At 56.8% G+C, this 25,177-nt stretch overlaps 1 protein-coding gene across 19 annotated transcripts in view; it reads left to right on the top strand.

Annotated features, from left to right (window-relative positions):
* Nucleotides 1–25,177, top strand: part of PLEKHA6 (pleckstrin homology domain containing A6) — a 142,932-nt gene that overhangs the window by 113,343 nt on the left and 4,412 nt on the right. For 10 of the 19 annotated variants that reach the window (XM_069545190.1, XM_069545192.1, XM_069545187.1 and 7 more), the window contains 15 exons: nt 287–803; nt 1,269–1,355; nt 6,348–6,428; nt 7,180–7,248; nt 8,452–8,532; nt 8,813–8,962; nt 9,692–9,787; nt 11,290–11,401; nt 12,525–12,664; nt 15,485–15,614; nt 15,866–15,972; nt 16,780–16,956; nt 18,395–18,562; nt 18,670–18,803; nt 19,295–19,440. In XM_069545190.1, coding sequence (XP_069401291.1) covers nt 287–803; nt 1,269–1,355; nt 6,348–6,428; nt 7,180–7,248; nt 8,452–8,532; nt 8,813–8,962; nt 9,692–9,787; nt 11,290–11,401; nt 12,525–12,664; nt 15,485–15,614; nt 15,866–15,972; nt 16,780–16,956; nt 18,395–18,562; nt 18,670–18,803; nt 19,295–19,440 — 2,195 coding nt within the window. The remainder of the gene's footprint in view (nt 1–286; nt 804–1,268; nt 1,356–6,347; nt 6,429–7,179; nt 7,249–8,451; nt 8,533–8,812; nt 8,963–9,691; nt 9,788–11,289; nt 11,402–12,524; nt 12,665–15,484; nt 15,615–15,865; nt 15,973–16,779; nt 16,957–18,394; nt 18,563–18,669; nt 18,804–19,294; nt 19,441–25,177) is intronic. The other 9 variants (XR_011247610.1, XM_069545194.1, XM_069545193.1 and 6 more) reach the window with 4 other exon arrangements.

Genomic DNA, 25,177 nt, shown 5'->3' with positions numbered 1-25,177 from the left:
TTAAAGAAACAGGGATGGAAGCTCTGAATAGTGAAATTTCTGGCCTCAGGGAGCTGATTGAGGGAGGGAGTTTGAGGACTGGTCCTTCTTGCACCTCTGGAAAACAAGCCTCTGTGCGTGGGCAGTGGACGCCTCTGTGTGCACGCAAGGTCAGCCTAGGGCACATCCACCTAGTCAGAACCCGCCCTAGGCTGGCGGACAGGGAGGGGCGGCTGGGGCACGGGCAGGTGGCCAGGAACATGCCCGTCTTATCTGACTTCCTTACAGAGTCCTCTCTCTCTCTCAGTCCTTCTAGGTTCTACCCTGTGTCCCGTAGGGTCCCTGAGTATTACGGCCCCTACTCTTCCCAGTACCCTGATGATTACCAGTACTACCCCCCAGGGGTGCGGCCGGACAGCATCTGCTCAATGCCCGCCTACGACCGGATCAGCCCGCCCTGGGGCCTGGAGGACAAGCGGCACTCCTTCCGGAATGGAGGCGGCCCTGCCTTCCAGCTGCGCGAGTGGAAGGAGCCTGCTGGCCTTGGGCGGCCTGACGGCACCGTCTGGATCCCCAGCCCCTCCCGGCAGCCCGTTTTCTACGATGAGCTGGAGGCCGCCTCCGGCTCCCTGCGCCGCCTGTCCCTGCAGCCCCGCTCCCACTCCGTGCCCCGCTCGCCCGGCCAGGGCTCCTACAGCCGCAGCCGCCTGTACTCCCCCGCCCGCTCGCCCAGGGCCCACTTTGAGCGGCTGCCACCTCGCAGTGAGGACATCTATGCTGACCCTGCCGCCTACGTGATGAGGCGATCCATCAGCTCCCCCAAGGTGAGCCCCCCGCCTTCCCCGCCTTCCTCAGCCCCTGAGGTCCCCCGGAAGCCTGAGGCCATCTGTCGAGAAGACATGGCGAGGCGGGGGCGTCTGGGGCCTTTGGGTCCCTCAGCTGGCTCCACAGGACCAAAGGTGGCTCCTGGGGCGGGGGCCACTGGCCCCACAGTCCCGTCCGTGGAGGAGTTGCCTTGCCTCTGCACAGGAACACTGCTCTCTGTGCCCCTCCCCAGGCTGTGCCAGAGGCCCTGATGCTGTAAAAGAGGGCAGAGAGGCTCTGTTTGCTTCAGACCTCGAGGACCTGGACAGATCATTGCAAGCATATTGCAATGGGTGAATGCTGTCCGTGTTAGTTTGAAACCTGCTCCAGGACAGGATACAGCATCCCTGACTGTGAGCTGCAGTTGGTGGGGAAGCTTATGTCCCAGCTGAAGCCTCACCTCTCCAATCCCCTTTCTCTTCCAGTATGATTACCTGGGAGACAGGCGGCCAGTCCCCGCAGGACTGTTCCCCTACAACTACCCACCATCCCCCACGGTCCACGATAAGATGGTACGTCCTTTCCTCCCACTCTGCTTCCCCTCAGGCCCCTCCTCCCAGGGGAGGACGGACGCTCTGTGCCCGGTGCCTGGACCGTCTGGTCTTTGGCAGCCTCTGGATACCTCCTCCCTCCAGCCTGGACTCTAACGTCAGTACCGAGTGCGGTGCTAAGTACCCCTTCTCCGCGGTGACACAGGGCCGAGGAGCAGGGACAAACCCCGGAAACGTGAGCTGTCCCCACCCTCTGCATCTCAGGACAGCCGCTGTCCAGTATGCAGAGGGGCCTGGCTTAGGCTGCGGGCTGGGAAGAAAACTTAGGCTCGCGCGCCCCAAACAGGCGAGACCATCTAGGTTTCTTCCTCCTAAGCATACTTGCTTCGAGCTTGCCCTCACCCGGAATGCTACTGCGGGGGAAAGAGATGAGAGGTAGGACGGGGAAAGAGTCCATACTGCGTCTTCTTGTACCTTCTCTCACCTTTCCCCTCGTGTCTCTTCCTGGAATTTGTTCTCCTGAGAATTTCGTCTCCCCTGGAGAACTTGGAACAGACGTTCCACTTGGAGAGCTGGGAGAGCCTCTGGAAGCAACAGGCAGAGTCCCTGTCCCAAAGGGCCTGTAACTGACCACCCCCCTTGACGAGTCTCCTCTGCGTATGTCCAAACTCTGTAGTCTTGACACAGAGCAAATGCACCCACCCAAAAACAGTGAATTTCCCCAGAAAATGCAGAGCTGACAGAAAGTGCTGCCTGGGGGGCTTCTTGGTGCCTCCCTCTCCCAGGCGAGGGCCAGGCTGCAGAGTGTATCCCTCCTATGCCCCTCTCCCTTCCCCAGACCCCGCAGGGCCAGGGAGGCCCCCTTTGTCACTGCCCAGCTAACTCTTAACTGCTTTGCTTCCTTTTATTGTCTTTTGTTGTGTTCCTGTTGTTTGTGTTGCTGTTGGGCCTCGGGCTCCGGGTAGGATGAACTTTTAGACCTTCAGTTGCAAAGAAACCTAGAGTATTTGGATCAGCAGGTAGGCAGAGCTGGTGCCCCTCACCACCCCCTGCCCTTCCATCACGTCTGCCTGCTTCTCCTCGCCTCCTCATCTTCCATCCATTCAACAACCTTTGTTGACACAACAAAGTGGCTTATATTTTGGTTTGCAGCTTCACACGCCTTCTCTGCAAAGCCCTTTAGAACAGCTGGGAGTTTCCTGGGGAAAGGAGAATAGTAAATGACCACATGAATAATTAATGTCACCATCTATTTGTTCGGCCCAGATGGAAATGCCCCCAGGGAGCAGGCAACAATTTGCATTTTTGCTGGAGAGAGTTGCAGAGATAGGGAGGAGCTCTAAAGCAGGAGTCTTGGCTAAAGCTAAACGAAATCCTAACGCTAAGGATATAGTTCAGCTTGAATCTGGGAAATTGGCCTGTCCTCTTCCGCAGTCCCAGGTTGTGGTTAAATTCCACAGTTTGTAAATGAAGGACCACAGACCTGCCCTCACGATTTCTTAGTTTATGTTCATTCAGCATAGTTGTTAGTCCCTGTGCAAAGTTCTTCTCTCTACACAGCTTCTGTTTTCCTGAGAATTCAGTGAGGTAGACAGAGGGAATATTAACCAGCCCAGTGTTACAGAGGCGCATCCTGAAGAGGCAGTGAGTGTCCCCGTGTGATGGAAGGGATCCACTACTGGGCTCTTGCCTTTGGCTGCCGTGCCGTTTGGGGCTAATGAGGCTGTGATACTGGGTTTAGATAGGTCAGGGGTCAATATGCTGGGCATTTACCTGAGGATGTACTCATATTCAGATCTGTACCCCCAAATCATGGGGGATCTGAGCGTGCACCAGGTCCAGGTGGAGGTAGCCTAGGGTGGTGGAAAGAATAATGACGGTAATAATAACAACGGCAGACTTACCATAATTGGATGCTTCCTCTGTGCCCCTTACTGTTTTAAGCACTTTACGGATCCTAACTCACTTAATCTTTATAACAGCCCTGCAAGGTGGGTGTTGCTATTTTCCCCATTTTGTACAGGATAGGATGAAACTAAGGGCTTCCCTGGAGGCTCAGTGGTAAAGAATCCACCTGCCGATGCAGGAGACACAAATTTGACCCCTGAGTCAGGAGGATCTCCTGGAGAAGGAAGTGGCAGCCCACTCCAGTACTCTTGCCTGGGAATCCTATGGACAGAGGAGCCTGGTGGGCTACAGTCCACGGGGTCACAAAGGAGTCGGACACAACTTGGCAACTAAAGAACAATAATGGTGAAACCAGAGTCCAAAGAGATCAAGTAACACGCCAAGGACACGCAGCCAGTGAGCAGCAGAGGCAGGATATGGCTCTGAGCTTTTGACTCAGTTTACAGCTGAGGAGACATCCAGCATGTGAAGAAGTTGGGGTCAGACCTCATCAGATTGATTGTGTGCTCTTAACGTTGCGGAGAGGACCACAAACATGGTGTCAGAGGACGGGGCTGTACCTGCTGGTGGTTCTAGTCACAAGCTGTGTGACTTTCTCTCTAAGGCCGTGGTGTCTCGGTGAGCTCAGCCTCATTGGCGACCTTGGGCGCTGGGAAACACGGTACACACTTTAATCAGCGATGGCTCTTGGTCACCAAGAACGTGGCATTTTAGCCCCAGAAGGAGCGCGTGCTGTTGGCGCGGTGCGCATCCTAGGCTGTGTGCGGGCGGGTCTCTGATGCCCGCCAGAGCTCAGGGCTGGGGAGCACTGGCGGGCAGCAGGGCCTGCAGGGGTGTGGGCTGGTGAGCGGCAGGGCTCCCGGTCAGGCCTTCCTCCCTGCAGCCCATCCACACGGCTGGCTGTCCCATGCAGTACAGGTGTCAGGACCCCTTCCAGGGGGCTTCTGCCCTCACAGGAGGGCTGGGGGCTTCAGGAATAACGTTTCAGAGGAGCTCTTCCTAGATAAAGGATAACATTCTTAAAAGACAATTTTCGATGATGAGAAGAGTCCAGAATATAGTCAGACACTACACTCTAGTTCCAACTGTGCCGTTTACAAGGACTTTCCTGAAACCTTGGAAATGTCACTTGGTCTCTCTGGGCCTTTGTTTTCTCAGTCATGGGATGGACTTTGTAGGACCTGCCCTTTATACCTCAGAGTTATTGGGAGAGCCAGGTGGGAAGGCGTATGAGAGCCCTCCGGCAGACACGGATGTGGGTAGTGATTTCTAATATGATCACTTTTTCGTTTTCTTCCGAAAGTCAAAAATATTAACTTGACCACCCTTGACCCCGGTGCTGTGTATTACTATAAGGTACTGGGTTAGGCGCTTTCTCGCCAGATTTCTCTCACGTTTTGGAGAGACAGACGGTGGCACACAGGGGCTCCCCTAGAGGCAAGGTCCGCACGGGCCAAAGCATCCGGGGAGCCGCAGCGCGGCGGGGGTGTGTCAGGGCCAGACTGCCGCCGCTTCCTTCACTGTTTAAGATCCCTGGTTGGGGAAGGAGTGAGAGCGGTGGGGGGCCAGCAAGAGCCTGGGGCTCGCCTGCCGTCTCAGCCGGATGTGCTGGCGGATATGTCTGTGTTGTATGCATCCGCATGTAACCCGCACGTGGGACACAGGCCCGCCGCGCAGGCGGCAGACGTGAACATACACACGCCACCGACAGTCACACACATACAACACGGGCACTCCCTGTACACGGCAAACACAGTCTTATTCACACACACACGTGCACAGGCTCTGAGAAGACAGGAATTGAGCTTGGAGCCTACAGAAAATGTGGTTGATGTCCTGCTGACTTTTAACCATTTAACAAATACTCAACTTCATATTATAGTTGTTCTTTTAGAAGCCTTTCAAATCACACTTTATATTATAGGAAAGAAACTCCCAAGTGGGCTAAAAAAGTAGAAAAATCAAATCCTAGGAAAGCCCTTTAACATGCGCTGGAGCCTGTGCATGGAGCTGGAAGGGTGCCCCTTGCCTGCCTGCAGAGTACAGCAGCAAGGCCGCCTTTGGGTGGCCACCCAAACCAGGCAGGAGGGAAATATGTGTGGGTCCAACACAGACTGGGAAGCAAGGGTAAAAAATGTGGGGGTTCCCCGAATTGTGACCCCAGAAGATCTGCCCTAGGGCGGCTCTGCCCCTCCCCTGGCTCACGTCTCCTCCCCAGGAAGCTTTTCTGCACACGCCCGCTGTGTTCCGCCACCTTCCCCTGCAGATCAGCCGAGTTACAGGGACATAGCCCGGGACACGCCCCCACATGTCCACACTTGGCACTGCCACCCTGGAGCCGGGGGAGATGCCAGCCTTCCCGGTTGGTGTGCTTGGCCAGTGCACCCCCCCCTCATTCCCCCTCACCCTTCCTCCCGCTCTTTCTCTTTCATTTGGCAAGTAGTTTCCCCCTCCATGTTCCTGAAGATCTCTGAGCGTAAAGAGTGCATGTTGGGAGAGCGGCGACACCTTCTCTGGTGTCTCTCTAACACGGCTTGCTTGCTTTGACCTCCTTATTTGCTCCCTGGCATCATCCCAGGTCGGCATGGATGCTATCAGCCCAGCTCTGGAAACAGAATTTTACAGTCCTCTCTACTCTAGAGCAGAGGTGGGCAGCACTCGGGGAGAGAGGCCTGTACCTAACCGACGTGAAGACCCATCCAAAGAGCAGGTCGCATTTTCTTTAAAGTTGTTCGCTTAGGTCCCGTTTGGGGAGATCGGCCTTTCCCACTGCCCGCGTGGTCCTTGACCAAACCAGAGTGAGAAGCGAGGGCTGGGCCGGGGGGCAAGGCCCGCAACGCTCAGGCACCCGGGGAGGTGTCCCTGGGCCCGGGCGAGGCCACGGCGACCTCCCGCCTGCCTGCCTGCCATGGCCTTTCCTCGTGGGCAGCTTCAGTGCGGGTCCCGAACCAGAGTTCACAGCGGGTGAGTGATGGGCGAGAGCAGAGAAGGTGCTGGAGGCCCCAGGAGGATCCGCCCTCTGCTGTCTCCTGGAGCCCAGGCGGGCGTGGGGAAGACCCCCGCGTGGGCCTGCATCTGAGCCGACCGTTCCTCCCTCTGCCGCAGATGAGTGAGAGCGAGGCTCTGATCAGTGTGGTGAACCGCATGGTGGAGAGCTCCTCCCCCAGCGCCCAGCTCTTCATGCAAGTAAGGCCTCTGCCTGGCAGCACACTCACGTCAGCGTCATTCCCGCCGCCCGTGCATGGTCCAGCCCGCTCCTCTGCCGGGCCTTACCCCTGGGCTCAGCCCGGCCTTCCTCCTCTCATTCCTGGGGTCGCCTCCATTCTTCATGTTCGTGGGTGAACGGGCTCATTCCCCAGACCATCAGCATAGCCAGCCCTGACATCTCATGCCGTGCGAGGGATCACGAAGGGTCCAGGACTTCTCTCGCGCGTTTGGTGTCTGCTTACCAGTCGCTGGGGTGGGGAGCATGGGGGTGTGGTGTGGAGCCGTCCGGTGACACTGTCGTGCAGGGGGGCTGTTTGCTGCATGTGGCACCAGTGGAAGGCGCGTTTGCCAGGCCGAGAGGCGCCTCCGGTTTAGGCCCAGTCCCTGGAACTGGCACGCCATCTACTAGGGCAGTCATTTTCAGACGCTTCTGATGCTCCTTCCTCCTGCCAGGTCTTAGCTGAGACTTAACTGTTGTTCCCATGGTTGTTTCGCGTGAGCCGTTTGGGAGCTACCCGGCGCTGGAGCCCCTCCAGAACCACTGGGACGGGCTTCGGCTGGGCCGTCCCCTGCTCTCCATCAGGCAGAGTGCCGCTCAGCTCGGGTTCTGGAGTGGATGCTGCCTGAGCTGGAAGGCTGTGGCCGGTGGCAGGAACAAGGCGGGGCCATCAGCTGTCCCATGCCCGAACGCCCTGCCTCTGCCGAGGTAACCGGCCTCCTGTTCCTGCAGGTCCCTCCGTACCCAGAAGTGTTCCAGGACAGCCTCCACACCTACAAGCTGAACGAGCAAGACACAGACGTAAGAGCAGCTTACTGTTCCCTCCGCCCCGCTGGCCCCACTGCTGCCCCCTCATTCTAGCTCTCCCCGTGGGGGCTTTTCCTGTGCCCCCTTCTCATCCCCTGTAGCCCCTCACACATCTGGTCCTGTCCCCTCTCCCTGCAGAGACAGTGCTCTCTACCCGAGCCCCCTCAGCCCCTTCTCATCCTCACTGCTCACCCTACCTGGCATCGTGGCTGCGTGTTTTTCCACTGAGTGTGAGGCCCTCTTGTCTATAGCAATGGCCCGTGCTTATTTCAGGCACGCAGACTTTGGTAGGAAGTAGCCCCAGGTGCCTGGAAAGAAGACTGAGGCCTGGTCCCTCCTCAGGGAGCTTCTGGGCAGCGGGAGGCCCAGTCTCAGCAGACCTGTCCTGGGGCCTGCAGTAGGGCAGGGCTGGGTGCCATGCTAGCTGGTGGGCCCAGGACACGAGCAGGTGGCATATGAGCCAATCTTGAAGTGAAGGACCCAGGGCACAAGATAGATTGGACAAGATTCTTGGTCCATGGAAGGGAGCCAAGGGGGTGTTTGAGGAATGGCGTGAACACAGGTGTGGACACGGCAAGGCACACGTCTCCCCAGGAAACAAGTTTGGCCTCTCCTGCCTCTTCCCACTGGCTTTGTGTGGGTGGCGGATCTGCCCAGCAGGCAGGGCACAGGCTCCGTGCAGGCCAGGACCAGACCTCAGAGGGACCCCAGCGCCAGCCGTCCGGAGACTCTGGAAGGAGGAGGGGGGGTCAGGGTCCCGTGGGCCTCGGGACCAGTGTACGTTGTTCACTGGTTTCACTGAGATTTGTTTGGAAATTGGCGTATCCCTCCGATCCACACATACCTGGAGGCCTGGGAGGCGAGGCCGTGTTGTCTCCTCAGCCCCTTGTGAACTGGCACCTCCAAGAGGAGGGGCGAGCAGGAACTCGACATTCAGCTCTCAGCCCCCTCCCTGCTCAAGCTCACTCGCGTCCTCGGAGAATAAGTCCATCTCGTCCCCCAGCAGGTCTCTGGGGAGTGTCCCAAGGTGAAGACAACTCCCTGTTCCCAGGAGCTCCAAGATTAGGGTGAAGGGCCAGGCTTTCTGGGCAGGGTGGTATCCAGAGGCCCAGTCCTGCTCATCCAGTTCCCAGATGCCTGTCAGGCCATGTCCTTGACTTCCTTCTCTCTCCCTCCCTTCCCTCTTGGGGACCCTAGAAGCTGCTGGGCAAGTTGTGTGAACAGAACAAGGCGGTGCGGGAGCAGGAGCGGCTGGTGCAGCAGCTGCGAGCTGAGAAGGTGAGAGCCGTGGGGTGGTCCTTAGCGGGCACACGGGGGCTGGCCCAGAGAAAGGGTAGGTGGCTCCTCCACCCTAACTCAGCTGGTGAAGCTTTGTCCCTCCCCAAACCTCTGTCCTGCCCTTCCTCAGCCCTGCTGAAGCTCCTCTGGGGATCTTGGCCAATGTGAGGGAACCTCCGCTAAGCTGCCTGGCTGAACCCCTGTGCTCCAGCCCTTGCTGCCGAAAGCCCCAGTGAGGAGTTAACAGGGCTCCTCATAGCATTCCCCTGCCTCTCTTCAGGAGAGTCTGGAAAGTGCCTTGATGGGGACCCACCAGGAGCTGGAGATGTTTGGAAGCCAGCCCGCCTACCCAGAGAAACTGCTGCACAAGAAGGAGTCACTGCAGAGCCAGCTCATCAACATCCGGGTGGAGCTGTCTCAGGCGGCCACGGTAACCCTGTGCTCCCACCCCTCCCAGCCTGGGCTCCCCTAGTCCCGCTCTCCCCAGGGCAAGAGCAAGCTCTCTGGGAGGGGTGTAAACAAAGCCCTTAACGCTGCCTTGCAAAGCGGCAGCAAGCCTCCTCATCCCATCGAGTCTCCACCAGGGAGCTTGGCTTCCTTCCCACAAGCCACACCTGCACCAGGATTTGTTCAAGATAAAGCGAGGTCGGGGCCACTTGCTCTCTTGGCTTCTTTAACAGCTTTGCTGCGCAGCCCTTCCCTCCCCTCTCTGGAGGCCACGCAACATGCCGCTCTGGCTGCTCCCTAGCAGGCACCGGGCGGGCCTCCAACACAGGCAGCAGCAGGAAAAGCCCCGGAAAACGGAAGCCCGAAGGGAGGAAGGTGCCTGGCTTCCAGGGAGTGGGCTTCTCTGGCTCTCCTTTAGTTTCTGTCGCCCGACATGGGGAGAGCAGAAGGGGCGTAGGAGTGAGATCAGCTCCTTTCAGCCTGTACGGAGAGGACCCTATTTTCTCCCTGTTTGGGCATGCAGCAGGCTGAGCGGTTGCACCTCCTCCGAGGCCAGGGTTTGGCTGTCATCGGACTGTCTCGGCCCTGTGCCTTCTCCTGTCCCTCTGTGTCCTCTTCCCTGACCTGCCAGGCCCCAGGTGCCCCAGCCCGAGGCAGGACGAGGAGGGTCGGTTTGGCACTTGTGGCTTCTCAGTGAGCCCTCCCCTTGCAGGCCCTGGCGAACAGCACCATGGAGTATGAGAGCCTGGAGGCAGAGGTCTCTGCCCTGCACGACGAGCTCTGGGAGCAGCTCAGCTTGGACCTCCAGGTGAAGGGGCTTCCGGGTAGGCGGGGCCCCTGTCCTCCTTTGGTCCAAGAGAGACCACAGTATCTTCCTTTCATGCTTTAGAGATTGCAGAGACTTAAAACTGGGAGATGGTCCTGGAATGAAAGACAAGGTTCAGTTCAGTTCAGTCACTCAGTTGTGTCCGACTCTTTGTGACCCCATGGACTGCAGCACGCTAGGCCTCCCAGTCCATCACCAACTCTTGGAGTTTACTCAAACTCATGTCCATCGAATCGGTGATGCCATCCAACCATCTCATCCTCTGTTGTCCCCTTCTCCTCCCGCCCTCAATCTTTCCCAGCATCGGGGTCTTTTCAGATGAGTCAGTTCTTCGCATCAGGTGGCCAAAGTATTGGAGTTCAGGGCCTCTTAAAACAGACTGTGAGTTTCGGGGTGAAGATAATGTGGGAACAGTCTTTAGTTCTGTCAAATCATGAGGGACAAAGAGAAGCTGAAGCGTGGGAGGCTTTAACAGACATACAGATGTAAACAATGGTGAGTTTTTAGATGAGAAGGAGGCCTTCCTTTCTGGGAGGGGTCAGGAATGCCTGCTTGGAGGCAGGAGGATGGACACTCTGGGGGCATTGTCTTTTCCTCCCGCTGTCTTCTCTCTCCCCAGGCTCCACTCCTTTAGCTTGCTTTGGAAGCCCTGGCTCTCTGAGGCAGTTAACACCCTGCTTTCCCCCTTTTTCCTCCTGGTAACAAAGCTTACCACCCAACCTTGCAGCTGTCTAGGTGGGTGAGGTGAGGGCCAGAGGCCCCACGCGCCACCATGTCCTGTGGGCAAGGCCTCAGTCCAACATGCACATTTTGGGAGATAGGAGAGCATTGCGGTCAAGGCGCCGGCTCTTGAGACAAGTAGACCCAGATTCAGATGGTGGCCACGCTGCTTACTGACGGATGGTCTTGGGCGTGAGCCTCTCCACCTCTGAAGTGGGGACAACTGCTATCCTTGCCTCAGAGAGGTGCTGTGCAGCCGCAGTGAGCTCGTGTGTGCAAAGCACTCAGCACAGCCCCTAGGACTGGCACGGGGTGCAGGGAATGCTAAAGAAAGGGAGCTGTCATTTTTCAAAGCGTGGACACTGTAACTGAGTAGAATTTGTGGTAATGAGGCAGAAGTTGGGTGCGGGCATTACAGAAGGGCTATTTGGCTGTGAAAGGAGACAGGGAACCCGAAGCTCTTGCCCCTGGAAAGCAGGCCACCACCATGTGTCCACCAAGACCACCCTGAGCGCCCCTGGGCGGGGGTGTCAGAGGAACCGGTTCTCGCTCATGGTTCTGAGGTCACAGGTTTACTTAAGAGGGCTCTTTGCTGTGATGACAGAGCCCTCTTCTTCTGCAGTTCTGGAAGCTGAAGAGACAGAAGCTGCCTGTGAGGAAGGCGTGTGCTGGAGGGATGTGTGTGCGCGCGTGAGCATGGGAATGCTCCCACCGGGACACTCCTTGGTAGCGACTTCCTCTGACCTGCTCTCTGGCCATTTCAGAATGAGGTGCTCAACCGGCAAATCCAGAAGGAGGTCTGGAGGATCCAGGATGTAATGGAGGGGCTGAGGAAGAATAACCCGTCCCGGGGCACAGACACAGCCAAGCACAGAGGTGGGCGCTCTCTCCAGCAGCCTCCTGGGCTCCTGGCCTCAGCAGAAAAAGCGTGTTTCTGGTCTCCATCCTGCAGCTGCGAACTTGCACCTCTGCAGGCCCTCACACCGTGCTCAGAGCCAGCCCGGGCCTTCTCGGGGCTCCAGAAACGTCCCCCACCCAGAACAAACCAGATACACCAAAGAGGCTGTTGCCTTGATCCTCTTGATTCCTCCCTGGAACAGGTCAAAGAGCACAGCGCTTTCCTAGCCCTCAGTTCAGTTCAGTCACTCAGTTGTGTCCAACTCTTTGCAACCCCATGAACCGCAGCAGGCCAGGCCTTCCTGTCCATCACCAACTCCCGGAGTTTACCCAAACTCGTGTCCATTGAGTTGGTGATGCCATCCAACCATCTCATCCTCTGTTGTCCCCTTCTCCTCCCGCCATCAATCTTTCCCAGCATCAGGGTCTTTTCATATGAGTCAGCTCTCCTCATCAGGTGGCCAAAGTACTGGAGCTTCAGCTTCAACATCAGTCCTTCCAATGAACACCCAGGACTGATCTCCTTTAGGATGGACTGGTTGGATCTCCTTGCAGTCCAAGGGACTCTCAAGAGTCTTCTCCAACACCACCGTTCAAAAGCATCAATTCTTCTGAGCTCAGCTTTCTTTATAGTCCAACTCTCACATCCATACATGACCACTGGAAAAACCATAGCCTTGACTAGACGGACCTTTGACAAAGTAATGTCTCTGCTTTTTAATATGCTGTCTAGGTTGGTCATAACTTTCCTTCCAAGGAGTAAGTGTCTTTTAATTTTGTGGCTGCAGTCACCATCTGGTGGTTTTGGAGCCGTGGGCTACCTGGTGATCCGAGACCACTAGCTTAGTATCTTCCTTCAGCCCAGGGACTTTGGTCCAGCTCTCTGGACCCTTGGAGGCAGTGATGTCATTTCCGTCCATTATCTTTTCCTGCCCAGCTTGCCTCTCGACAGCCAGCCTGTGACCCAGCCCCAGTCCCTTCAGCAGGCCAGGGGGCCCTGACACCCTAAACCAACCCCTGCCTTCCCACCACAGAGCCCGGCCACACTCCAGGCCACACCCCTGCCCCTGTCCTTGACTCTCTCCCCTTCTGCTTCCCCAAGGAGGACTTGGCCCCTCGGGCACTTACAGCTCCAACAGCCCCGCCAGCCCTCTGAGCTCCGCCAGCCTCACCAGCCCCCTGAGCCCCTTCTCCCTGGTGTCTGGCTCTCAGGGGTCCCCCACCAAGCCTGGCTTCAGTGAGGTAAGCAGAGGTCGTGGGTAAGGTGGGCAGGGGAGGGAGGACCCAGTTCTCATTTGCTTGAAACTGTACAAATTCTGTGCTTACCTCCTGCCCAGAGGCCCCTAATGCTCTGTCTCTCTCGCTAAGACAGTCACTCTAACACCCAGTTTGTGAGCTTTGCTCCAGATCTCTCCTTTACCTGTCCTCATCTCCAGCTGTCGTTCTTCGTTGCCGTAGGTGGCAGTCTTCCTGAGCTCCGTGATGGTTAGCAAAGATGCCAAACACTTAATAGAAATTTAAATCTGGGATTGTTTCAGGACGGGAGAGCTGAGAGTCCGTGTGGGAAGCATTTCCTGAGTCAGTAAATCAGCAAGTCTTTTCTGAGACTGGGCAAGGCGTAGTATGAGGCCCTCTCGGAAGGATGCCTGCGGGACTGTACCCCAATCACAGGGAACAGCCCCCCTCTGGAACGTGGTGGCGTGTGTCTCAATATTGAGCCACACAGTTCAGACCGCAGAAGCGCCAATGTTCCAAAGAGAAGGTGGAATCTAAACTGGGCCACGAAGCACTGGGGCAGGGAGAGGGACGGGCAGAGGCCTCAGCAGAGACGGCAGAGCAGAGGGAGAAGGGAGGGTGCGCCCAGAGTGACGGGCGTGGTGACGAGGAGGGAGCTCTGGAGAAGCGCTGAGGCCTCAGTACAGGAGGCCATCGCGCAGGCAGGGCTCGCCTGCAGGTGAGCCCGCCCCGGCCCGGGTGGGAGTGAGGGGGTCCCGGCCCGCCCCGGCCCGGGTGGGAGTGAGGGGGTCCCAGCCCCGGCTCGGGTGGGAGTGAGGGGTCCGCCCGCCCCAGGTGGGAGTGAGGGGGTCCCGGCCCGGCCCGCCCCGGGTGGGAGTGAGGGGTCCCGGCCCCGGCCCCGGCCCGGGTGGGAGTGAGGGGGTCCCGGCCCGCCCCGGCCCGGGTGGGAGTGAGGGGTCCCGGCCCGCCCCGGCTCGGGTGGGAGTGATGAGGTCCCGGCCTGCCCCGGCCCGGGTGGGAGTGAGGGGGTCCCGGCCCTGGCTCGGGTGGGAGTGAGGGGGTCCCGGCCCCGGCCCGGGTGGGAGTGAGGGGGTCCCAGCCCCGGCCCCGGCGGGAGTGATGAGGTCCCGGCCTGGGTGGGGGTGAGGGGGTCCCAGCCCCGGCTCGGGTGGGAGTGATGAGGTCCCGGCCCGCCCCGGCCTGGGTGGGAGTGAGGGGGTCCCGGCCCGCCCTGGCCTGGGTGGGAGTGAGGGGTCCGCCCGCCCTGGCCCGGGTGGGAGTGAGGGGGTCCCGGCCCGCCCCGGCTCGGGTGGGAGTGATGAGGTCCCGGCCCGGCCCCGGCCCGGGTGGGAGTGAGGGGGTCCCGGCCCGCCCTGGCCAGGTGGGAGTGAGGGTCCGCCCGCCCCGGCTCCCCCGGTGCGTCCACCTCTGCTAACATTCTCTTCTTCTGCTCTCACAGCAGCTGCTCTCGCTCCTCCTAACGCTCTGGCTTCTCTCTGCCTCAGGAGCCCGGCCCGCCGCGGCCCCCCCTCCCCAAAGCCTACGTCCCCCTGGAGTCTCCTCCCACTGTGCCTCCACTCCCTAGCGAGAGCCGCTTCTGGCCGCACCCCACCTCCCCTTCCTGGCACTGCGGTGGTGAGACAGCCAGGGGTCAGGTACCCAGCGCCCTCGGGCCCCGAGGGCAGGGATGGAGGGAGCGGCCTGCAGGAGACCAGGTCACTGACCCTATTCCCGGGCTGACTTTCCCGCAGCTCAGCGTTCCTGGCTTCTGTCTAGTCAGACTCTGGGATGAGCAGAGGGATGGCTGAGGCCCTCGTACGGGACCTCTTTCCCCTTTTGCTTCCTGTGGACAGTGGGAAACTGGTTGCTGCCCTGCCCCGTGGCAGCCCGTGGCTGTGGGTGGTGGGTTGGGGCCCGCTCCCTGCCAGCGTGACCGACGACCGAGGCCCCGCGACGCCCCATCCCCACCGGAGACCCCGCAACGCCCCATCCCCACCAGCGCCGTTCTAGTCTCTTCCTGCCTTGGTCCACCTCAGCCCCCATCCCCCCACGCTCTCCCTCTTCCCTTGCCTGTGTCTCTGGGCCTCACCAGCCCCCAGAATGTAAGGACACACACACTTTCTCCCCCGTTCTGGCTCCTTTCACCTGAATCGCTAGCCAAGGTTCAGGAGAAATGTGCAGTTAGGCTTGGAAGAGGTTGTGTGCTGAGTAGAAAGAGTCGTAAAACAGGCTCAGCCATTTACTGGTAATATGCCCAACCCTCGAGGGTCTGCCCGGTGCGGGGGGGCAGGACAGGCATCGTTACCTCAGTTTTACAGACAAAAACAGGTGGTAGGACTCACCCAGGCTCTCCAGTTGGGCCAGAGCTAGTTGACCTCTGGTCTAGTCACGCGGTTCTGGGAGTCCACAACCCCAGTGCCCTTTTCCTTCCCACAAAACTCACCTGGTTTTCTTGTTGAAAAACCCGATGGAATCCGCAGAGATCTTTGGCTCTGTGGCTCCCTGCCCCAGTCCTTCCTCCTCTGGCTCACAGCAGGCCTGTACATTCCATGTCTGCCATGACGGAATCTCTCTGATGAGCCTCAGCTGGGGGCCTCTTGGAGGCCCTGAGCCCTCTTTCCACAAGAGGGCCCCACACTGGCATGGGGGGGAGGCTCAAGCGCATCCTTGCCCGCTTGCCAGTGAGTGCACAGTCTCCCTGCTCCGTGTCTGTTTCAGAGGTTGGCACTCCAACCATCGCAAAACAAAGCATCACCACCAGGGCCCAGTTCTCCGAGGTTACTCTAGCACCGTCCGTCCATCCATCTTCTCATCCTTTCTCCCTAGCCCAAGGCAAGCTACGAGCAAAGCAAGAGAGACCCCCAGCAGACATCCCCCCTGGACACCTCTAGAGACATCAGCCTTGTGTCCACCAGGCAAGAGGTTGAGGCAGAGAAGCAGGCGGCTCTCAACAAAGGTACCCCCTGCCCCGCTGCCCCCTAGAAGCGAGGCTTTGCACCAGAGGGGAGCCCAGAGAGGTGCTCACTCACCCTCAAGGAAGCGCTTCCTCACCTGGGCCTCCACCTCTGCAGCTGGCGGGACCCAGCCCCTCTGAGAAGGGGCGGGCTGAGCACCTCTGAGGAGTGGGCGGGGCCGAGCCCCTCTGGGGAGCGGGCAGCCCTGTGTCCCTCTTTGTGGGACCCACTGGGCCACTGTGTCTCCCTGCAGTGGGCATCGTACCCCCACGGACCAAGTCACCCACCGATGAAGAAGTGACTCCATCGAGGGTGGTGAGGAGGAGTGCCAACGGGCTCACCAATGGCCTCTCCTCCCGGGTGAGTGCACGCCCGCAGGCCCAGAGAGCTTGGCGGCCCAAGCTGGGCTGTGTGTCCGCCTGTCTGTCACGGTTCAGGAAGCCCGGAGCTAGAGGAGGAAGGTAGAACAAGACAGAAGAAGGGAAGCGGGGGGAGTTCTTCAAGAAAACACGTCATGAGACGAGGAAGCTGTGCATAATCACGACTGAACAAAATTATTATGATGTGCTGCTGATGAAACACACAAACGTCGATGGTCAGGCGCACATGTGCTGGCCAGAGGCACTGTGTTACTTTCCTAGGGAGTTAGCAAAATGCCACGAATGTGGTGATTGAAAACAGAAGTTATTCCCTCACCATTACCGAGGCCAGTGTCCAGAATCAAGGTGTCTGAAGGTGGGCTGCGTGTGCAGGCTGAGGAAGCACCCATCCCGTGCTCCCCGCCTGCCCCCTGGTTGTTGTGGGCAACATTTGGCTTGTAGACATGCCTCCCCAATCTCTGCCCCACCTGCACATCACCTTCTAGTCTGTGTGTCTTCTTTCTCCTGTTGCTTATAAAGGCACCCATTATTCAATTTAGAACACACCACAATTGAAAATGATCTCATCTTGGGCTCCGTAGCTTAATTACACCTGCAAAAACTCCATTTCCACATAAGGTCACATGCACAGATACTGCGGTTAGGACTTAGATGTACCCTTCAGGGTTCGCTATGTAACCCATTACAGGCAGGCTTTCTGGAGAAGGGAAATTTTAAGGGATCCAGGCAGATAAAAAGTCGGAGGGCAGGGGAGGGCACCAGTCCAAGCCCTGTCCTTCCCCCGCAGCAGGAGCGCCCCAAGAGTGCTGTGTTTCCTGGCGAGGGCAAGGCCAAAATGAGCGTGGAGGAGCAGATGGACCGCATGCGGCGGCGGCAGAGCGGCTCCACCAGGGATAAGCGGAGGAGTCTGCAGCTCCCAGCCAGCCCCGCCCCCGACCCCGGCGCCCGGCCTGCCTACAAAGTGGTAACGTGCTCCTGGCCCCACAGACTCAGCTTGGCGTCCGCTAGCACTGCCCCCCGCCAGGCATGGGCAGCCTGAGCCGGAGGGGCCTGAGGGAGGAGGAGGTTTCAGCAGGGAGGGGCCAGGACGGACCCAAGCCAGGCAACTGGGAGACCTGGGGAAGCTTCTCCCACCCTGGGCAGAAGACATATCGCAGCAACTGTTTGCCTCTTTTGTGCTTTGAGAAGAATAACTCACAAAAAGAAATGCCTTGATTATTTTAGTTGAAGTGAATTATTCAACATTCATTGAATAGAGAATAGTACAGAATCCGCAACCTGGAAGTAGCCAGTTGTCCGTGTTTCTAGAGCATTTCCTGTGTGCTTAACATTGGGCTGGGGGTGGCTGAAGGTCATCATCACAGGACACCAACACGTGGTGCAGTACAGGTCACAGGCCCTTTCGTCTCGTTTAGTCGTTTCAAGGACATGGGACTAGGAAGTGTTACCCCCGTTGCTGTGGTTCAGTCACTAGGTCGTGTCAGACTTTTTACAACCCCATGGACTGCAGCACACCAGCCTTCCCCATCCTTCACTATCTCTTGGAGCTTGCTCAGATGTATGTCCATTGAGAGGCTGATGCTAATTAACTGTCTCATCCCCTGTCACCCCCTTCTTTTGCCTATAATCTTTCCCAGCATCAGGATCCTTTCCAATGAGCTGGCTCTTCAAATGAAGTGGCCAAAGTATTGGAGCTTCAGCATCAGTGCTCCCAATGAATATTCAGGGTTGATTTCCTTTAGGATCGACTGATTGGATCTCCTTGCAGTCCAAGGGACTCTCAGGAGTCTTCAGCGCCACAATTCGAAAGCATCAATTCTTTGCTCTCAGCCTTCTTTATGGTCTCACTCTCACATCCATACATGACCGCTGGAGAAACCATGCTTTGACTAGACGGGCTTTTGTCCCCATTTTGGAGACCGGGGAAAAGGTCATGAGAAATTAAGGAGCTCTGGGCCACACAGCTCCTAAGTGCAGAGCTAAGAATAGCCCAAACTATGCTCCTAACTTCTCTTTCCACTAAATTTCAGAAAAGAAAACTCATGACCCATAAATCCTGCCCTTCTTTCATGTGATAAGGCTAGCGATCCATGTAAGACACACTGATTCCATTACTCAAAATATATGGCACAGGATGTGAACACAGGTGAGGCAGGCAGAGAGAGACAGCGCTGACAGGCGACAGTGGTGAGGTGTCTCCTCTGCGCCCTTGTGGGTGAGCAGGCTTTGGACAAGCACCGCGGAAGGAGGGTAGCTTTGCAGTGGATGCGGTAGGCCCAGTGGGGTGGTGGCCAGGTCAGCCGTGCTGGGCAGGGCCGGTGAGGACCTCGGCATGGTCGGGGCTGCCTGGAGGCAGCGGGGCAGAGGCCCCGCGCGGTCCTGACTCTGCCGCTCACCCCCAGGTGCGCCGCCACCGCAGCATCCACGAGGTAGACATCTCCAACCTGGAGGCGGCGCTGCGAGCCGAGGAGCCCGGCGGGCAGGCCTATGAGACTCCGCGGGAGGAGATCGCCCGGCTCCGCAAGATGGAGCTGGAGCCCCAGCATTATGACGTGGATATCAACAAGGAGGTGAGCAGCGGCGGCGTCCTGCAAGGGCAGCGCGGGGTGGGGCTGGGGGGCGGGGAGGTGGGGGGACTGTAGAAGGGCGTGGAGGCGGTGACCACGTTTCCCCACAGCTCTCCACCCCGGACAAAGTCCTCATCCCTGAGCGGTACATTGACCTGGAGCCCGACACGCCCCTGAGCCCGGAGGAGCTGAAGGAGAAGCAGAAGAAGGTGGAGAGGATCAAGACGCTCATTGCCAAGTCCAGGTAACAGGCCTCCGGTGAGCCTCTGCCTCCTCCGCCCACCCTGGCACCCAGGACATCGAGGGCGCTGGTGCTGCTGAATCCAGTGCCCGGACACATGTGGTTGGTTCTCCCAAGCCTCCCACCGTGGAAGAAGTGGTTTGAGGCAGCAGCCTGGGCCGAGACACGTGGCCGGGTCGGTGCCGCAGCCCACGGCGCCGCAGAGACTTCCTGGGCTCATGCGTGTGCTCCCATCAAGACAAACGGATGAGTTGCCCTCTGCTGACTTCTCTTCCCCACCGAGGCTGCCCTGAGTGTTCTCTTAAACCTTCTAGTTCGTTTTGAAATGTTGCAGGCAGGGGTCCTGACATGCGATTTGCCAGGGTCCTGCTCACCCCGGGGACAGGCTTGCACGCTCACAGGCCCCCGGACCCCCACCACCCTCAGCCCTCAGGTCCCCCAGGCCAGCCGGGCCATGCTGCCCGCTCCACGTCTGTGTGTCTGTGCCTCTCCAGCATGCAGAGTGTGGTGCCCGTCGGCGAGGGGGACTTTGTGGACGTACCCCAGGACTCGGAAAGCCAGCTGCAGGAGCAGGAGAAGAGGATTGAGATCTCCTGCGCCCTGGCGACGGAGGCCTCCCGCAGAGGCCGCATGCTGTCTGGTGAGAGGGGCTGGGCCTCGCTCTGCCAGGGAGACCGGCTGCCCAGGAGTAGGGGAGGCAGCGTGGCAGGGGCTAGCGTAGAGCCAGGGCCGTGTTCCTTGAGGTCAGGATGTGCGCTTATTGGGCACCAGGGACTGTGCTAGGCTCACGGGGTGCGAAGGGACCAGAGGAGCTGACATCTGGGAGCTCAGAGTCACGATGACCCGCCTCACTGCTGGTTGGCGGAATGGCCAGAGGCCGTGTGGGGAGCGCAGGGAGCCGCTGAACCTATGCAGGTCCAGGAAAGGCCCAGAGAAGGGATGATGACTGAGCTTGATGGGGAGATAAACACGTGTGTGCCAGAGTGTGGCGGAGTGAGGGCCAGTGTTCCAGGGCATTCTCCAACTGCCCATTCGTGCTGCAGGCAAATGGCAGGAGCGCAAAGCGACAATGGTACAAGTAACCAAGAGAGTCGCCACCTTGGCTGTTGGCCCAAACCCACTTTGCTGCTAAGAAAAGATGAGTGTCAGGAGCTGACTTCACACTGACACAAAGGCTGGTGGGTCTTAGAGGACACTACGGGGTTGTAGCCAGTAGAATTAACTTCTCTTCCGCCTGAAGGGAAGCACCCTGGAAAAGAGGAGAATGTAATTGGGAAGAATGGAAGAGACTCTGTGAATGGGAGGCTTTGTGGTGGAGGAAGCTGGTCAAGTCACGAAGCCTGGGAGACAGAATATTCCCACTTCCTCAACAGTAAAGGTGCTTCGGATGGAGAGGGGGAAGGCTGCAAAGGCCAGTCAAGACGAATGCCCTAGATGGATGCCAGGCTTGTGATGGCATTAGTTGTGCTGGCCACAGCTCTAAAGCCCTGGGTGCGTGTCAGCTCAGGATCATGGCTGGACGCACAGAGGAAGTAAAGGCTTTTCATGTCAGGGACACAGGGTTTCAGTCCTGGCTCTTTTCTGCATCTGTAAAATTTAAATCAAGATGCCTGTCTCGTGGCGTGAGGATGGAAACAAGGTGTGCTGAGCACGTGGCCCCGTGCCTGGCACCCAGTAGCTGCTCAGCGAATGCCCCCTGCTGTAGGAACAGTAGCCCTAGTTCTGGGGGTCATATTAGCTGAAATAGCAGCAGCTAACGTAGAAGCAGGAGCCTTTGGTGGTTTTTCTAGCTATTTTAAATATGGGTATTTTCAGAAACCAAAGGGTTTTGAGATACAGCAAAAGGGATCTAAGTAAGCTTTAAGGAAGAACCTACTAGCAGTTGGGGTATAAATGGACTTTAGAATGGGTGGCCAGGGAACGTCCTTGGAGATCTTTCAGAAACAAGCTTTCCGTGGGCAGGAGAGGAGAGCAAGAGAAGTGACAGGCTTCAGAGAGCCCCAGCCTGCAGCCAGACGGCAGCAGAACCAGTTTGGCTACAAGGAAGCTTCTGTCAACCGCCCTGTAGTTTAGCTACAAAATGAACCGGAACCTTCCAAAGATCAAATTCCACACACTCTGGGCAAAAGGCAACTTCCTGTTTCAAGAGTTAGAACAGACAGAGCTATTAAAACTTCCCTCTGCCCCTCCCCAGCCCCTGGCTTTCCCTGCTACTGCTCCCCTACCGAAGGCATTGTGAAAACAAAACTCACCCTGGCTCTTCAGATTCTCCCTTGATACACATGGGCTTACATTCCAGAGTCTGTGTGCGGAAAGCAAATGGTCACCCTGCTTTTGCCAAAACCCCAACTATTTAAAACATGGCTGTGGCCCGGCCAGACCTCAGACTTACCCTGTGCCCACTGCCCCGGCCTGTGGCTCATGTTCCCAGAGCCCAGCTCTGCCAGGCTGTGTGGGAGAGGGTGCCCGTGGGCTGGTGCAGCGGGCAGTGGGTACGGCAGTCGCTGTGTGGGAGAGGGTGTCTGTGGGCTGGTGCAGCGGGCAGGGGGTGGCCTGGTGCCGAGGCGGGCGGCAAGCGTGTAGCCGTTGCTGGTGTCCCTGGCGTGCAGTACACGGAAGATGTGGCGACACTGGGCTTGTCCATGTGGCGTGATGTCATTGCAGTGTCTGTACTGGGTGATGGTTGTAGGCACACATGTACGTGTGAATATTCACGTATGTGATGTGTGCGTGGAGGGAATGTTTGCAAATGTAGGAGTGTCTCTGTGTGTGCAAAACATCTATGGGTGTTGTGCAAGACCCGTTATTTATCAGCACAGGTGGTGTTTGGGAAGCTGTTGCTGTGAGTGTACAGTATGTAGGGGGAGGTGGTGCTTAAAAGTGCGTGTGATGGGCTTTCTTTGCAGGGTGACGGATGAGCAAGGCTATTTGTGTCTATGTTCTGCACAGTGTGTGTATGGACCTTTTGTGAAAACACACCGACCTGTGCAGGGTGGAGCGAGCACAGCCTCGTGATCGTGAACACGTGTGGCTGATTATTTGTGCGTGCAGGTGGGGTAGTACTTGTGAACACACAACTGGAGTAGCACATTGTACGATGCCTGTCTGCTATGTATGTGAACTTATTTTGATGGGCGTATTCATAATCCGTTTAGTATTTCTCTAATTTCTTAAAGAGGTTGTATTTAACATAATTAATCTTTCTTGTTCTCACTCATTTAGTATCATTATGCATGTACGTGTGCTAAGTCACTTCAGTTGTGTCTAACTCTTTGCGCCCCCATGGATTGCAGCCCACCAGGCTCCTCTGTCCAGGGGGATTCTCCAGGCAAGAATACTGGAGTGGGTTTCCATGCCCTCCTCCAGAGGATCTTCCCAACCCAGGGTCGAACCAGCATCTCCTGTACTGGCAGGAGGGTTCTTTACCACTAGAGTATCATTATAAATGTCCTTATTTTGCTGACCTCTGTGGAAGAGATGCCCTTGGGGTCTCTAATCTGTACAGATCTATTTGTGGCCCTGCTAAATGTTCCCAGACTGTGAAGGTTTTAAAGTTAATATGTCTCCTTTTCACAGAAGCTGTTCTCGCCTTCAGTTGTGCCTCAGTGGGCCTCTCAATTCCTCTTTCTCTCTCCCTCTCCTAATTTTCCTGTTTCTAATCTCTCATGGGCTAGAAACCCAGCAAGTCAACACCTATCATCAGTTCAGTTCAGTCACTCAGTCATGTCTGACTCCCCGTGACCCCATGAATCACAGCACGCCAGGCCTCCTTGTCCATCATCAACCCCCGGACCTCACTCAAACTCACGTCCATCGAGTCAGTGATGCCATCCAGCCATCTCATCCTCTGTCGTCCCCTTCTCCTCCTGCCCCCAATCCCTCCCAGCATCAAAGTCTTTTCCAATGAGTCAACTCTTCACACGAGGTGGCCAAAGTACTGGAGCTTCAGCTTTAGCATCATTCCTTCCAAAGAACACCCAGGATTGACCTCCTTTAGAATAGACTGGTTGGATCTCCTGGCAGTTCAAGGGACTCTCAAGAGTCTCCTCCAACACCACAATTCAAAAGCATCAATTCTTCGGCGCTCAGCTTTCTTCACAGTCCAACTCTCACATCCATATGTGACCACTGGAAAAACCATAGCCTTGACTAGATGGACCTTAGACAGCAAAGTAATGTCTCTGCTTTTGTAATTATGTTTAAATAAGAGTATCTGGAAACAGTTAGAACTGGACATGGAACAACAGACTGGTTCCAAATAGGAAAAGGAGTACGTCAAGGCTGTATATTGTCACCCTGCTTATTTAACTTATATGCAGAGTACACCATGAGAAACGCTGGACTGGAAGAAACACAAGCTGGAATCAAGATTGCCAGGAGAAATGTCAATAACCTCAGATATGCAGATGACACCACCCTTATGGCAGAAGGTGAAGAGGAGCTAAAAAGCCTCTTAATGAAAGTGAAAGTGGAGAGTGAAAAAGTTGGCTTAAAGCTCAACATTCAGAAAACGAAGATCATGGCATCCAGTCCCATCACTTCATGGGAAATAGATGGGGAAACAGTGGAAACAGTGTCAGACTTTATTTTTCTGGGCTCCAAAATCACTGTAGATGGTGACTACAGCCATGAAATTAAAAGACGCTTGCTCCTTGAAAGAAAACTTATGACCAACCTAGATAGCATATTCAAAAGCAGAGACATTACTTTGCCAACTAAGGTCCGTCTAGTCAAAGCTATGATTTTTCCAGTAGTCATGTATGGATGTGAGAGTTGGACTGTGAAGAAGGCTGAGTGCCGAAGAATTGATGCGTTTGAACTGTGGTGTTGGAGAAGACTCCTGAGAGTCCCTTGGACTGCAAGGGGATCCAACCAGTCCATTCTGAAGGAGATCAACCCTGGGATTTCTTTGGAAGGAATGATGCTAAAGCTGAAGCTCCACCTCGTGTGAAGAGTTGACTCATTGGAAAAGACTCTGATGCTGGGAGGGATTGGGGGCAGGAGGAGAAGGGGACGACCCAGGATGAGATGGCTGGATGGCATCACGGACTCGATGGACGTGAGTTTGAGTGAACTCCGGGAGATGGTGATGGACAGGGGGGCCTGGCGTGCTGCAATTCATGGGGTCACAAAGAGTCGGACACAACTGAACGACTGAACTGAACTGAAGCGTATCTGGACTCCAAGGAACTCTTCGGGGACTAAATTATAAGAGCTTTGTTGCATGGACATTGTAACATGTATTTGGCTTCCTGAAGATCTTCCTTGCTTAGGTTTTGGTTCTTTGACTCTTAGGAACTGAAGTTACCAGACAACTAACCATTGGATCTGTGATACGGGTGTGCGCATGGACGTGTGCTTCAAAGGTGTTTGTGGTTGTATTTGTATGAGAAGTGACAAGTGTGTTGGGTTGTGTACAAGGCCAGGTTCAGTCATGCCCATACACACAGATGAGTTGTGTGCGCTGAGTAGAAAGGTGTGGTGTTGCTGGACCCATGCGGACTGGATCGCTTCCTGTCAGGGAGAGCGCTGTGTCTTCTGTGTGTTTGTGGGCATGCACAGATGAGCCGCGGGGCTGCGGAGGCCCTTTCTCCTGTGCAGAGGCCAGGGAAGGTGATGAGGGCCCAGGTAGGGTGGGAGCAAGGGTCTGAGAAGTCCGGTGCCAGGGTCCCTCTCCAGGGGGAGACAGTGTGACCCTGGCCCAGGTCTGGTTCTGCTCTGAGCCTGAGTGAGGCTCCCGCAGCCACACCAAGGGAGCACGGGGGCCTAGAGACTTGCAGAGCCTGTTCCTAACACTACGACTCCTCCTTCCTTGTCCTTCACTTTGCTGTTCTCAGCGTGGAAAAGAATGAAGATAGAGTAAAATCTCATTAATTTAAATGTCACCACTTTGGGGCTTAAATGATCTGTTTAGAGGTGGATTAAAGTTGGCCTTTCCTGGATGGATGAAATGAGATCTCAAGTGACAGTGGGGAATCGCTTTTGAACCCTCCAGATGAAGTTAACAGACTGGTCTGAAGCACATCAGGAGCCTCTGTCCTCGTGGGCTGATAAACACTGGGATCACTCCACTTTGAGTCATTGAATGAGGGCCTGGTGATTTGGATTAGTGTGATTTTACTGCACTGTCAATCATGGTCATCAGTGATATCACTGCCTCTGAAGGTGCCACCCCTCACCCTGTCCACAGTCGTGGGGAGGTGTGCGCATCTCCCCGCTGCACAGATGGAAGGGGAGCTCTAGGCTCAGAGGGGCCAGCCTCGCCCCCAGTCACCCTGCTTCTCAGCAGAGCTTGGATGCGGCCAGGTCTCCCCTGGGTCCCGTGCTCTCCTCCATGGCGACCCTGGAACCAGCTCCGCTCAGCTTGAACAGATGCC

Source organism: Ovis canadensis, chromosome 12 (assembly GCF_042477335.2).
Source record: "Ovis canadensis isolate MfBH-ARS-UI-01 breed Bighorn chromosome 12, ARS-UI_OviCan_v2, whole genome shotgun sequence".
Classification (NCBI taxonomy): Eukaryota; Metazoa; Chordata; class Mammalia; order Artiodactyla; family Bovidae; genus Ovis; species Ovis canadensis.
The sequence above is the reverse complement of the archived record's forward strand: the minus strand, read 5'-3'. Positions and strand labels throughout refer to the sequence as shown.